The 15,843-nt window shown below is 41.5% G+C and overlaps 1 protein-coding gene across 1 annotated transcript; it reads right to left on the reverse strand.

The window, feature by feature from the left end:
• Nucleotides 1-94: 94 nt before the first annotated feature.
• spc25 (SPC25 component of NDC80 kinetochore complex) lies at nucleotides 95-12,826 on the reverse strand. The gene is given in 8 exon segments (XM_061971695.2): nucleotides 95-209; nucleotides 2,945-2,951; nucleotides 6,501-6,599; nucleotides 6,712-6,837; nucleotides 6,935-7,081; nucleotides 11,503-11,568; nucleotides 11,640-11,801; nucleotides 12,625-12,826. Coding segments are annotated over 7 exon segments (711 nt in total). The 5' UTR covers nucleotides 11,791-11,801; nucleotides 12,625-12,826.
• Between the last annotated feature and the right edge of the window lie 3,017 nt (nucleotides 12,827-15,843).

Here is a 15,843-nt window from a genome sequence, read left to right on the forward strand (position 1 = left end):
TTATTAGTAGCGGTAATCTTTTTATTCCATTTGTTTGACAATACACAAGGGGGATTGCAGCAACGCTTCATCCTTTTTTTTTTAAATTCCATTTTTAGCGTGCTCAGGAGATAATCTGCTTCCTTACATTGGCCAGGAAAGCTGGTAAGTTGTTAGTCTCCTGAAGGCGTCTTTCCAAATCTGGCAGACACTCAAGCGCAGGGTCACAACTGTAGAATTGGGAGGTTTTTAGTAAACATCCTGGAGATATACAGGTAAAATCCAGTAAATTAGAATATTTTGAAAAACTTGATTTATTTCAGTAATTGCATTCAAAAGGTATAACTTGTACATTATATTTATTCATTGCACACAGACTGATGCATTCAAATGTTTATTTAATTTAATTTTGATGATTTGAAGTGGCAACAAATGAAAATCCAAAATTCCGTGTGTCACAAAATTAGAATATTACTTAAGGCTAATACAAAAAAGGGATTTTTAGAAATGTTGACCAACTGAAAAGTATGAAAATGAAAAATATGAGCATGTACAATACTCAATACTTGGTTGGAGCTCCTTTTGCCTCAATTACTGCGTTAATGCGGCGTGGCATGGAGTCGATGAGTTTCTGGCACTGCTCAGGTGTTATGAGAGCCCAGGTTGCTCTGATAGTGGCCTTCAACTCTTCTGCGTTTTTGGGTCTGGCATTCTGCATCTTCCTTTTCACAATACCCCACAGATTTTCTATGGGGCTAAGGTCAGGGGAGTTGGCGGGCCAATTTAGAACAGAAATACCATGGTCCGTAAACCAGGCACGGGTAGATTTTGCGCTGTGTGCAGGCGCCAAGTCCTGTTGGAACTTGAAATCTCCATCTCCATAGAGCAGGTCAGCAGCAGGAAGCATGAAGTGCTCTAAAACTTGCTGGTAGACGGCTGCGTTGACCCTGGATCTCAGGAAACAGAGTGGACCGACACCAGCAGATGACATGGCACCCCAAACCATCACCCAACCATGCAAATTTTGCATTTCCTTTGGAAATCGAGGTCCCAGAGTCTGGAGGAAGACAGGAGAGGCACAGGATCCACGTTGCCTGAAGTCTAGTGTAAAGTTTCCACCATCAGTGATGGTTTGGGGTGCCATGTCATCTGCTGGTGTCGGTCCACTCTGTTTCCTGAGATCCAGGGTCAACGCAGCCGTCTACCAGCAAGTTTTAGAGCACTTCATGCTTCCTGCTGCTGACCTGCTCTATGGAGATGGAGATTTCAAGTTCCAACAGGACTTGGCGCCTGCACACAGCGCAAAATCTACCCGTGCCTGGTTTACGGACCATGGTATTTCTGTTCTAAATTGGCCCGCCAACTCCCCTGACCTTAGCCCCATAGAAAATCTGTGGGGTATTGTGAAAAGGAAGATGCAGAATGCCAGACCCAAAAACGCAGAAGAGTTGAAGGCCACTATCAGAGCAACCTGGGCTCTCATAACACCTGAGCAGTGCCAGAAACTCATCGACTCCATGCCACGCCGCATTAACACAGTAATTGAGGCAAAAGGAGCTCCAACCAAGTATTGAGTATTGTACATGCTCATATTTTTCATTTTCATACTTTTCAGTTGGCCAACATTTCTAAAAATCCCTTTTTTGTATTAGCCTTAAGTAATATTCTAATTTTGTGACATACGGAATTTTGGATTTTCTATTTGTTGCCACTTCAAATCATCAAAATTAAATTAAATAAACATTTGAATGCATCAGTCTGTGTGCAATGAATAAATATAATGTACAAGTTACACCTTTTGAATGCAATTACTGAAATAAATCAAGTTTTTCAAAATATTCTAATTTACTGGCTTTTACCTGTATATATATATTTTTTAGAGATAGTGACAGACGGTGTTCCAAAGACTAGATTTGTTTTATTTGTTTAACTTGCATGTTTGTTTTAAATGATAAAAACGTAGACCACTGGAAAACGTCTTAACTTCTTAATGCATATAATGCAGTTAGGGGTGCGAAAAATATTCATTTGGCATTATATTGGGATACTTTTTCTAACAATATCGATTTTGTTTTACATTCACATCTTTTTTTAACAGTCACATTTTGAGCCGATTGTAACTCAAAAACAACTGGTGGTCCTCCACTCCCCAGATTGTCGCTGCACTGCCACCTCGCTACAAGAAGTTGACGGTTAAGAAGTAGAGGACATTTTATGGACATCTCAGTAGCAAGAAACTTGACCCACATTGGTACAATTGTAATGAATGGAAATAGGACAATCTGAATTACATTGAAATGTTTGACTCAGTTAGTCCAATAAATTACAGTGGGTATGGAAAGTATTAGGACCCTTTGAAATTATTCACTCTCTCATTTACTCTTTTTGCAGCTATATGCTAAAATTAAAAAAATTACATTTTATTTCTCTTCATTATTGAACACTCAGCACCCCATCTTGACAGAAAAAACGGAAATGTAGACCTTTTTTGCAAACATATTAAACATAAAAAACTGAAATCACACGTACATAAGTATTCAGATCCTTTGCTCAATACTTTGGTGATGCACTTTTGCAGCAATTACAGCCTCAAGTCTTTTTCAATACGTTGCAACAAACTTGGCACACCTATCTTTGGGCAGTTTCACCCTTTCCTCTTTGCAGCATCTCTCAAGCTCCATCAGGTTGGATGTTAGTCTTTATCCAGGAAGTCTCTGTACATTTCTGCATTTATCTTAGTCTAGTCAGAGAGGTGACCAAGAACCTGATGGTCACTCTATCGAGCAACAACATTCATCTGTGGAGGGAGGAGAACCTTCCAGAAGGACAACAATCTCTGCAGGAAACCACCAATCAGTTCTATACGATATAGTGGCCCGACGGAAGCTATTTCTTAGTAAAAAAAAAAGCACCTGAAAGACTCTCAGACCATGAGAAACAAAATGATATGGTTTGAGGAGACAACGATTGAACTATTTGGCGTGAATACCATGCACCATGTGTGGAGGAAACCAGCCACCACTCATCACCAGGCCTACAATGAAGCATGGTGGTGGCAGCATCATGCTGTGAGGATGGTTTTCAGCGGCAGGAACTGGGAGACTAGTCAGGATAGGGGGAAAGATAAATGCAGCAATATACAGAGACATTCTGAATAAAAAACAACGCTTCCCATCCAATCTGATGGAGCTAGAGAGGTGCTGCAAAACTGCCCAGAGATAGGTGTGCCAAGCTTGTAGCATCATATTCAAAAATACTTGTGGATGTACAAACCCCGTTTCCATATGAGTTGGGAAATTGTGTTAGATGTAAATATAAACGGAATACAATGATTTGCAAATCATTTTCAACTCATATTCAGTTGAATATGCTACAAAGACAACATATTTGATGTTCAAACTGATAAACTTTTTTTTTTTTGCAAATAATCATTAACTTTAGAATTTGATGCCAGCAACACGTGACAAAGAAGTTGGGAAAGGTGGCAGTAAATACTGATAACCTTGAGGAATGCTCATCAAACACTTATTTGGAACATCCCACAGGTGTGCAGGCTAATTGGGAACAGGTAGGTGCCATGATTGGGTATAAAAACAGCTTCCCAAAAAATGCTCAGTCTTTCACAAGAAAGGATGGGGCGAGGTACACCCCTTTGTCCACAACTGCGTGAGCAAATAGTCAAACAGTTTAAGAACAACGTTTCTCAAAGTGCAATTGCAAGAAATTTAGGGATTTCAACATCTACGGTCCATAATATCATCAAAAGGTTCAGAGAATCTGGAGAAATCACTCCACGTCAGCTGCCTGGCCGGAAACCAACATTGAATGACCGTGACCTTCGATCCCTCAGACGGCACTGTATCAAAAACCGACATCAATCTCTAAAGGATATCACCACATGGGCTCAGGAACACTTCAGAAAACCACTGTCACTAAATACAGTTTGTCGCTACATCTGTAAGTGCAAGTTAAAGCTCTACTATGCAAAGCGAAAGCCATTTATCAACAACATCCAGAAACGCCGCCGGCTTCTCTGGGCCCGAGATCATCTAAGATGGACTGATGCAAAGTGGAATTCAAATTGTTTTTGGAAATATTCGACATCGTGTCATCCGGACTAAAGGGGAAGCTAACCCTCCAGACTGTTATCGACGCAAAGTTCAAAAGCCAGCATCTGTGATAGTATGTGGGCGCATTAGTGCTTAAGGCATGGGTAACTTACACATCTTGTGGCTTGTGCAGCCCTTTGAGACACTTGTGATTTAGGGCTATATAAATAAAGATTGATGATTGATTGATTGATCTGTGAAGGCACCATTAATGCTGAAAGGTACATACAGGTTTTGGAACAACATATGCTGCCATCTAAGCGCCGTCTTTTTCATGGACGCCCCTGCTTATTTCAGCAAGACAATGCCAAGCCACATTCAGCACGTGTTACAACAGCGTGGCTTCATAAAAAAAGAGTGCGGGTACTTTCCTGGCCCGCCTGCAGTCCAGACCTGTCTCCCATCGAAAATGTGTGGCGCATTATGAAGCGTAAAATACGACAGCGTAGACCCCGGACTGTTGAACGACTGAAGCTCTACATAAAACAAGAATGGGAAAGAATTCCACTTTCAAAGCTTCAACACTTAGTTTCCTCAGTTCCCAGTCGTTTATTGAGTGTTGTTAAAAGAAAAGGTGATGTAACACAGTGGTGAACACGCCCTTTCCCAACTACTTTGGCACGTGTTGCAGCCATGAAATTCTAAGTTAATTATTATTTGCAAAAAAAAAAAAAAGTTTATGAGTTTGAACATCAGATATCTTGTCTTTGTAGTGCATTCAATTGAATATGGGTTAAAAAGGATTTGCAAATCATTGTATTCTGTTTATATTTACATCCAACACAATTTCCCAACTCATATGGAAACGGGGTTTGTAATTGCTGCAAAAGTGCATCAACAAAGTATTGAGCAAACGGTCTGATTACTTATTTACATGTGATTCTTGAGTTTTTATTTTTCATAAATTTGCAAAAATTTCTACATTTCTGTTTTTTTCTGTCAAAATGGGATGCTGAGTGTACATTAATGAGACATAAAATAAAGGTTTTGGATTTAGGCAACAGGCTGCAATGAAACAAGGAGTGAAACATTTAAAGGAGTCTGAATACTTTCCGTACCTACTGTATTTCAGTCATTGTCCAATAAACTATTACTGTCACATAGTGTACATATATACAGCTTGTATTTGAAATGTTTCACTGAACTATGTAGAATAACGCGATTTATCGCCATATCACAATACTGTATTGTATCGTGACTAAAGTATTGTATTGTGAGGTCTTTACCAATATGCGGCCCTAATTGCAGTATAGAAGTGGATGAAATTGCACAAACTTTATTGCATTAACTAGATGAGATTCTGGGAAGCCTGTAAAGTTTCATCATCTCAATGTTGCGACTTCCGGTATTTTTTTTTTATTAACTAGGGATGTAACCATATGAAGATGTCATATTGCGGCCAAAATGATCAGTTATAATTATTATAGCGGTACTGTTGAATGTGCTCAACACTTACCGATACCTAAATTATTTTACTAATTAATTTTTTGTTAAATAACTAAAACAAATAGACACACGGTTAGAAAACCCATTGTTTTGCATGTTTTGTGTTTCTTATGCTGCACTGAAAGTTTTTTTTTTTTAATTTGATCTGGCTAAGCTTTTATTGTTTGAAATACTGGTTTGTAATGTAGCACTTTAAGATGTATTTAAATGAAAAGTGTGTAACAAACAAAATGAAGTGAATTATATTTATATAGCGCTTTTTCTCAAGTGACTCAAAGCGCTTTACATAGTGAAACCCAATATCTAAGTTACATTTAAACCAGTGTGGGTGGCACTGGGAGCAGGTGGGTAAAGTGTCTTGCCCAAGGACACAACGGCAGTGACTAGGATGGCGGAAGCGGGGATCGAACCTGCAACCCTCAAGTTGATGGCACGGCCGCTCTACCAACCGAGCTATACCGTCCGTAAAATCTATTATTATTATGTGTTATTTCTGACGAGTGTTGTCTCCGACTGTTCAGAGGTCCTTGAACACCTCGGCCTCTTTTCCTCTGAGGAGAAGGATCACTCTGAGGGCAAAGCTTGTAGGTTCAATGTGCATTATTAAATCGCTTAGTGGTTGCTCAGAGTTCAATGTGTTTACACAACTTTAGATTGGGGCATGTCGTTTCCTAATGGGGAAAGACATTGATGTCTTAAGTTCTAATGTTAGCATTTAAGCTAGTGAGCTGGTACAAGTCAATCCATGAGTTTATCAAAGTTCACTCTCAGATTTTTGATCATTTTTATTTAGAAAGGGTGGTACTTACCGTGGTTATCATTATTACTGTTCATCGTTACATCCCTATTATAAATGCGCAAAAATGTGAACATGTGCCAAATAACACTGACCGGTGTTCCGAAAATAAAACTTGTGAGGCTGACTATAATTCTAATACTGGGATACAGTTTTGTGTTGGTACTTACTCTGATATACTCTGTCTTCCTTGATTCCCATTGTGATAACATAGGTACTGTTCAGATCAGTGGGGTTGATATTCCGGAACACAAACTGCAACTTTTCACCTATCAAGAGAGATTACAAAAAGCATCAACATCATGTGATGTACACTTACCTTCAAATATCAAGGTGGTAAAAACCTGAAGTGAGATCAAAAAATCGCATTTTGTGACATACCGTTGACATGCTGTGCCATGCCGCGTATTGTTCGTATTTCCATTCCTAAATTCTCCTGAAAGACAATTCTGGCTTTTTGCAAGTTATTCAGTCGGTCCTTGTTTGCTTTATACTGAGACTCATTAACTGAAAAAAATAATCAATAAAACACGCAGAGATTAATATTATTATAATCAATCAATGGAGTCTGACAGTGCGGATTCCAAATATAACATCAGCTTACACTCTTTTCTCCTTGTTTGATCTTCTTTAAGCTTCTCAATCTTCTGAATGATGGCGTGTTTCTGTATTTCCTTCTGATCGATATCAGATGCCATTTCTGCAATAGCGTGCCGTTCTTCCTTCAACAATGCATTTTTATGTTGCAAATCTGGAGAAGACAAACATTGATTTATTAACATCACACAATTATTTTGTTGCAGCTACATCACATGAATAGTACGCAACGATAGGTACACTCACTGCTTACAGTTTTTTCCAATTGCTTACACACTAAATTTTCACACAGCTAAAGTCTACACACAGTAAGCAAAACCACAGTGCAGATTTGCCTAATATTAGGCATAGACTGTGCTTCACAGTTTTTGCGAAATATTCCACACAATGCTTTACACACACTTTCACATCTTTCACATGTGATGTGGATGAGATACCATGGCCTGATCCAGCTAGACGGGCAGGTGATGATTAGATTCAGTAACTGAGGCTTTTGAGTAGGTTCTTTCATATAGTTGCTGTTGCCTAAGTCTGCACATGTAGCCTATACTCTATGCCATGGTTGTCAAACTCAGTGTAATTTCCCTTGGCCCTTGAAGCGATATCAAATTAACACTAAAGCTGGCCCGCCAATTATATCTTGCGGCGGTGACACTGCATTCACCGCTAATTCTCATACTTGCCAACCCTCCCAGGCCACCTCCCAACTTCAGTGCCCCTCCCGAAAATCGTCACGTCCGCTTTTCATCCAGTCCAACGAGTGCTGGCCCAGTCACATAAAATGTGCGGCTTCTGCACGCACACACAATTGAATGCAACGCATACTTCATCAACAGCGATACAGGTTGGACTGGGGTGGCCGAATAAAAAACTTTAACACTGTTAGAAATATATGCCACACTGTGAATCCACACCAAACAAGAATGACAAACACATTTCAGGAGAACATCGGCACCGTAACACAACATAAACACAACAGAACAAATACCCAGAACCATTTGCAGCACTAACTCTTCCGGGACGCTACAAGGTGTGTGTGTGTGTGGGGGGGGGTGGTAGCCGGGGTGTACGCACACACGTAAATGCAAAGCATACTTCATCAACAGCGATACAGTTTACACTGAGAGTGGCCGTATAAGCAACTTTAACATTGTTAGAAAATTTCTAACAATGTTAAAGTTGCTTTGCAACCCTTTGCAGCACTAACTCTTCTCCCCCCCACCCCCCACACACATACATACACACACCTTGTAGCATCCCGGAAGAGTTAGTGCTGCAAAGGATTCTGGGTATTTGTTCTGTTGTGTTTATGTTATGTTACGGTGCGGATGTTCTCCCGAAATGTGTTTGTCATTCTTGTTTGATGTGGATTCACAGTGTGGCGTATATTTCTTACAGTGTTAAAGTGTTTTATACGGGCACCCTCAGTGTAACCTGTATCGCTGTTGATGAAGTATGCATTGCATTCACGTGTGTGTGCGTACAGAAGCCGCACATATCTTATGACTGGGTCTGCACGTTGTTAGAATGGATGAAAAGCGGACGTGACGATAGCTCGTAGAGTACGTTAAAGGCAGTGCCTTTAAGGCACGACCCCAAGACTGTGGTCCGGGTGGACTACGAGATACAGTATAATGACTGATGAACACCTTCGTTCGATAATGAAGGTTGCCTCAGCTCAAAGCCTGAGCCCCGACATTAATGAACTAGCATCCAAGAAAAGATGGCAGGTATCTGGCTTGGGCACATCAGATTCATCAGTGTGTTGCAAACTGAGCAGTTTAAAGTCCTGAATGGTTGTTTTATTCATTGTTATTTTATTTTCAAATTTATTAGCCTGTGGAAAAAGTTAATGTTGATATTTACCTCAGAAGGCTGCAAATAGAAAAGAGGCATTCATTTTTATTTAAATTGTATTTGATATGCCATTGATATTTTTTAATTATTATTTGAAACTCGATTTTGCATGTCACTATAAAGTTATATAAGCCTTGCTCGTTCAATATTCAATGCAAAACTTGTTTGGGTCCCTATTAAAAGGTTAATTTGTTCAATCTTGGCCCGCGGCTTTGTTCAGTTTTAAATTTTGGCCCACTCTGTATTTGAGTTTGACACCCCTGCTCTATGCTGTCATTTTTATTTATCCCCAGATTTTTTTTCAAACCTTTTTATTTATCTCAGATTTTAATTTGTAGTGCATGTCATTATTGACTACTGTGATATGTTTCTTTACCTGACTGTGGTAAAAAAAAAAAAATTTTCAGTTTGCAGCATTATTGTCGAGCAGTTCTTGAAACGATTACAGGATATTTTTACTTTCTCTTTATGTCCTTACGTATAGGCACACTTCAAAGTAAAAAATTACGATTGCTATAGATTTGCCAATATATTTTGTCAAGTTACAGTAATCATTCATCACATATGCTAAAAAGGTCGGGCAAAATGCCCCAAACATGTGATTTCTCATAGTAAAATAAAACATTTTTACAAATGTGTTTTGTATTTATCACTTTTCTGGGTAACTCACTCCAATAGTGTCTCACCATGTGAAGTCTGTGTGAGTGAGATGAAAATAAAACTGCATTTTTACAAATGCTTGCTTTAGAATAGAATAGAATAGAATATATCTTTATTGTCATTGTACAACGAAATTGTAAGCAAAACTAATTTAGTGAAAATTCATAATAACACATAAAAACATAAGAACATAGATAAATAGATATAAATACATCAAATACATAAAAATAGCAAGCACACAGCTCACATGCACAGTCATTATTGTCTTGTGTTCAGCGACACTATTACTCTCGGGTAAAAAGTGTTCTTAAATCGGTTTGTCCGGTATTTTATTGTCCTGTATCTCCTGCCCGAGGGCAGCAGTTCAAAAAGTTTATGTCCGGGGTGAGATGGGTCCCTTATGATGTTTTGGACCTTTTTGAGGCACCTGGCACTGTACAGTTCATCCAGGGAGGGGAGATAGCAGCCAGTGATCTTCATGGCAGTTTTTATGACCCTCTGAAGTGCATTTCTCTCTTCCGCCGTGCAGCTGGCATACCATACACACATGCAGTATGTCAGCACACTCTCTATTGAGCAGCGATAGAAGGACACAAGCAGTTTTTGTGACAGGTGGTTCTTTTTGAGGAGTCTCAGAAAGTAAAGTCTCTGTTGTGCCTTTTTGATGGTCACTGAGGTGTTCATACTCCACGACAGGTTTTCCTTGATCTGGATCCCCAGGAACCTGAAGTTAGAAACCCTTTCCACATAGTCCCCATTGATGTACAGTGGTTGGATGTTTATTGTTTTTTTCTTCCGGAAATCCATGATCAGCTCCTTTGTCTTAGTGGTGTTAAGGACCAGGTTGTTTTCCCTGCACCACCCAGTCAGCCGCTCCACTTCATTTCTGTAGGCAGACTCATCCCTCCCAGAAATGAGTCCCACTACTGTGGTGTCGTCTGCAAATTTAATAGTGGTATTGCTGGCATGAGCAGGGGTGTAGTCATGAGTGTAGAGGGTGTACAGTAGGGGGCTTAGCACGCAGCCCTGGGGGGAGCCGGTGCTGATGCTAAGAAGTGGGAGCCTACTCTCACCTTCTGAGAGCGATTTGTCAGGAAGTCCAGGATCCATTGGCAGATGGAGGAAGACAGTCCCAGCCCCGTCAGTTTGGGCACCTGTCAGTGGGGGAGGATGGTGTTGAACGCAGAGATAAAATCAACAAGAAGTAGCCTTGCATAGCTCCCCTGCTGCTCTCGGTGGCTCAGAGCAGTGTGGAGGGCTGTTGCGATAGCACCCTCTGTAGATCTGCTTGCCCTGTATGCAAACTGGTGAGAGTCCAATGCAGGTGGCAGATTTGAGGTGATGTGTCCCCGAACCAGTTTCAAAGCACTTCATAATGATTGGTGTAAGTGCCACTGGACGGTAATCATTCAGGCTGTTTACTGCAGTTTTTTTGGCAGTGGGACAATAACAGAGTCCTTTAGACAGGGTGGGACGATGTACTGGGACAAGGACTGGTTGAAAATCCTGGTGAAGACAACAGCCAGCTGGTCGGCACAGGTCTTTGGTACACGTCAAGGTACGCCATCCGGTCCAGCAGCTTTCCTTCGGTTCACCCTCCTTAGTGTGCGCTGCACCTCATGTTCCTCCAACATGAGGACGTTGTCAAGGGTTGAGGGTTGTGATGTGACTGCATGTGGTTGCTCCACCACAAAGCGAGCGAAGAAGATGTTCAGTTCCTCCGCCAGCGAGGCGTTGTTGGATTTGTAGCCGGTGATGTGCTTCACCCCCTGCCACACCTGCCTTGTGTTGTTGCTGCTGAGGTGTCCCTCTGTTTTCTTCCGATATGCTGCCTTGGCCTTTATTTTGATGAATGGGCATATGTTTTGACCAAAGTGTGTCATTTTGCAAATAATCTAGGAATTAAGAAAATTTAATGTGGTGTTTGGAAAAGTGTGAATATCTTTTTAAAAAGACACACGGTTAGTAAAATTGTGTGTAAGCAAATGGAAAAAACTGTAATCTCAATATACATATTTGCAGGTATATATCTAATGTATGAACTCATGATTAACTCACCTTTTTTAAATGCTTCTAAGGTGTCAAGCAGCATCTCATCATTATCACGTTTCTTTAAACCTGCATCTGTTTGAAATGTTCAAGTCATTATTCATTTAGATGAACAAAGTTTGGCACAGAACGCCCGAGCACCATACCAAGTGCAGATGTGACAAAGTACCTGTGGGACTGGCTCAGCTCCGTGCTGGCATCAATGATCTCTGCATATGTTTTCTGCTGTTTGTTGTGCATCTCATTCATTTCATTGGCAAAGCCATCAATGATTTTCTTATCAGTGATGGACGTCATGTGTCGAATGTCTGTGGAGTGGACAACAAATAAGAAGGTATTATGATGTACTTCTTCTTAGGACTTTACAATACTAGACAAGACACAAGCAAACAAAAGAGAAAAGCCACTTCAGACAAATGATAAACCCAAAGCAACAATGTGTATTTGAACTAATAATAACGTTACATAGAGTATTTGAACTAATAATAACATTACACAGTTTTTGAACTAATAACATTACACACATTTGAACTAATAATAACATTACAAACAGTATTTGAACTAATAATAACATTACATAGATTATTTGAACTAATAATAACATTACATAGAGTATTTGAACTAATAATAACAATACATTGAGTATTTGAACTAATAATAACATTACACACAGTATTTTAACTAATAATAACTTTACACACAGTATTTGAACTAATAATAACATTACACACAGTATTTGAACTAATAATAACATTACATAGAGTATTTGAACTAATAATAACATTACACACAGTATTTGAAATGATAATAACATTACACACAGTATTTGAACTAATAATATCATTACACACGGTATTTGAACAAATAATATCATTACACACAGTATTTGAACTAATAATAACATTACATAGAGTATTGGAACAAATAACATTACACAGAGTATTTGAACAAATAATACCATTACACAGAGTATTTGAACAAATAATAACATAACACAGATTATTTGAACAAATAATAACATTACACAGAGTATTTGATCAAATAAAAACATTACATAGAGTATTTGAACAAATAACATTACACAGAGTATTTGAACAAATAATAACATTACACAGAGAATTATCACCAGACCTGAATCCTTGTGTTAGCACAGCGGCTAACAGGGAAGCTATAGTGGAAGAACGTCTCTCTGTTAGCCTAACTAGTTATTAGCATGTACACCTAAGGTAGTATAACTTTGTAAGTTCTACTACCCCGGAACAGAGTATTTAAACCGTATTCGTGATGCGAAACAAATGGTGTATTTTGATTAAAAAAAAACTGCCTTTATATAGAAAGGTTTGTTGGGTTGATACTTTCAAAATTTCGCGGCCTGTCAGGAGAGCAGCTATCCGGAAGTGACGACAGACCACTTCCGGTTATTCCGTGTAAACCTTTTACAAAGAAACATATTCTTTTAACAAGAAAACCATTTTCGATGTATCTGTTTTTAAATCGTGTAATTGAGATATAGTTCATACATTTTATTGCACTTCTTACTTTTCTTCACTGGCCACCTTCTGGCGAATTAGAGGAAGTCCAAGCAGGATCCTGATACCACTGATTTTATTTTCCACCCGATACCGAGGACAATTCAGACTGGTATCGGCGATACCGACCCGACACTGATACTTTGAGCAAATATACCCAATGTTTCTGGTACAAGTTAAAAAGTAGTGTATTTCAATTGTTGCTGTTCTTGGGGAATCATCTTCAAACAATGTAAAATCACAAGGCAAAGTTATTTATATTCAACTCTGTGTCTACAAATAGTCTTCAATACTCTTGCTGTTTTACAATACTGAGTGACTCATTTTAATTGCCAGTCATTTTCTTAGATGAACAGTTTGCAATGGCTGTTTTATTGCAATTACTATGTATAATCTAATGCAGCGGCGTCAAACTCCTTTTAGCTCAGGGGCCGCATTGAGGAAAATCTGTGCACACAAGGGACCATTAAAATCAAGGCATTAAAACTGAAAAAATAAAGACAACTTCAGATTGTTTTCTTTGTCTTACTTTGGCCAAAAATAGAACAAACACATTCTGAAAATATTACACTAAAAATATAGAAAAAAATACAGGCAGCAGTAAAGTTTTACGGAGCCCCTAAAGGGACATTGGGAATTGTTTTTTTATATATATTATTTTCTTTTTCTTTTTTTTCCAGACATGCATCTCGAAAATGTTTTATTTTTTTTTCTCCTCTCCTCTCTGAGCTGCCACCTTAACGTGGTAGAGGAGTTTGCGTGTCCCAATGATCCTAGGAGCTATGTTGTCCGAGGGCTTTATGCCCCCTGGTAGGGTCTCCCAAGACAAACTGGTCCTAGGTGAGGGACCAGACAAAGAGCAGCTCGAAGACCTCCATGAAAGATAAAAACAAAGGACCCAGATTTCCCTCGCCCGGACGCGGGTCACCGGGGCCCCCCTCTGGAGCCAGGCCCGGAGGTGGGGCACGATGGCGAGCACAGCCCGAAGAGGCAACGTGGGTCCCCCCTCCAATGGGCTCACCACCCATGGCAGGGGTCATAGAGGTCGGGTGCGATGTGAGCTGGGCGGCAGCCGAAGCCAGGGCACTTGGCGGTCCAATCCTCGGCTACAGAAGCTAGCTCTTGGGACGTGGAACGTCACCTCGCTGGGGGGGAAGGAGCCTGAGCTAGTGCGCGAGGTGGAGAAGTTCCGGCTAGATATAGTCGGACTCACTTCGACGCACAGCAAGGGCTCTGGAACCAGTTCTCTCGACAGGGGATGGACTCTCTTCCACTCTGGCGTTGCCGGCAGTGAGAGGCGACGGGCTGGGGTGGCAATTCTTGTTTCACCCCGGCTCAGAGCCTGTACGTTGGAGTTCAACCCGGTGGACGAGAGGGTAGCTTCCCTCCGCCTTCGGGTGGGGGAACGGGTCCTGACTGTGGTTTGCGCTTACGCGCCAAACCGCAGCTCAGAGTACCCACCCTTTTTGGATTCACTCGAGGGAGTACTTGAGAGTGCTCCCCCAAGTGATTCCGTCATTCTACTGGGGGACTTCAATGCTCATGTTGGCAGCGACAGTGAAACCTGGAGAGGCGTGATTGGGAAGAATGGCTGCCCGGATCTGAACCCGAGCGGTGTTTTGTTATTGGACTTTTGTGCCCATCACAGATTGTCCATAACGAACACCATGTTCAAACATAAGGGTGTCCATATGTGCACTTGGCACCAGGACACCCTAGGCCGCAGTTCCATGATCGACTTTGTAGTTGTGTCATCGGATTTGCGGCCTCATGTTTTGGACACTCGGGTGAAGAGCTAGCTTTCTACCGATCACCACCTGGTGGTGAGTTGGCTGCGATGGTGGGGGAGGATGCCGGACAGACCTGGCAGGCCCAAACGCATTGTGAGGGTTTGCTGGGAACGTCTGGCAGAGTCTCCTGTCAGAGAGAGTTTCAATTCCCACCTCCGGAAGAACTTTGAACATGTCACGAGGGAGGTGCTGGACATTGAGTCCGAATGGACCATGTTCCGCGCCTCTATTGTCGAGGCGGCTGATTGGAGCTGTGGCCGCAAAGTAGTTGGTGCTTGTCGTGGCGGTAATCCTAGAACCCGTTGGTGGACACCGGCGGTGAGGGATGCCGTCAAGCTGAAGAAGGAGTCCTATCGGGTTCTTTTGGCTCATAGGACTCCTGAGGCAGCGGACAGGTACCGACAGGCCAAGCGGTGTGCGGCTTCAGCGGTCGCAGAGGCAAAAACTCGGACATGGGAGGAGTTCGGGGAAGCCATGGAAAACGACTTCCGGACGGCTTCGAAGCAATTCTGGACCACCATCCGCCGCCTCAGGAAGGGGAAGCAGTGCACTATCAACACCTTGTATGGCGGGGATGGTGTTCTGCTGACCTCGACTGCGGATGTTGTGGATCGGTGGAGGGAATACTTCGAAGACCTCCTCAATCCCACCAACACGTCTTCCTATGAGGAAGCAGTGCCTGGGGAGTCTGTGGTGGGCTCTCCTATTTCTGGGGCTGAGGTTGCTGAGGTAGTTAAAAAGCTCCTCGGTGGCAAGGCCCCAGGGGTAGATGAGATCCGCCCGGAGTTCCTTAAGGCTCTGGATGCTGTGGGGCTGTCTTGGTTGACAAGACTCTGCAGCATCGCGTGGACATCGGGGGCGGTACCTCTGGATTGGCAGACCGGGGTGGTGGTTCCTCTCTTTAAGAAGGGGAACCGGAGGGTGTGTTCTAACTATCGTGGGATCACACTCCTCAGCCTTCCCGGTAAGGTCTATTCAGGTGTATTGGAGAGGAGGCTACGCCGGATAGTCGGATTCAGGAGGAACAGTGT

This window comes from Nerophis lumbriciformis, linkage group LG13, assembly GCF_033978685.3.
Source record: "Nerophis lumbriciformis linkage group LG13, RoL_Nlum_v2.1, whole genome shotgun sequence".
Classification (NCBI taxonomy): Eukaryota; Metazoa; Chordata; class Actinopteri; order Syngnathiformes; family Syngnathidae; genus Nerophis; species Nerophis lumbriciformis.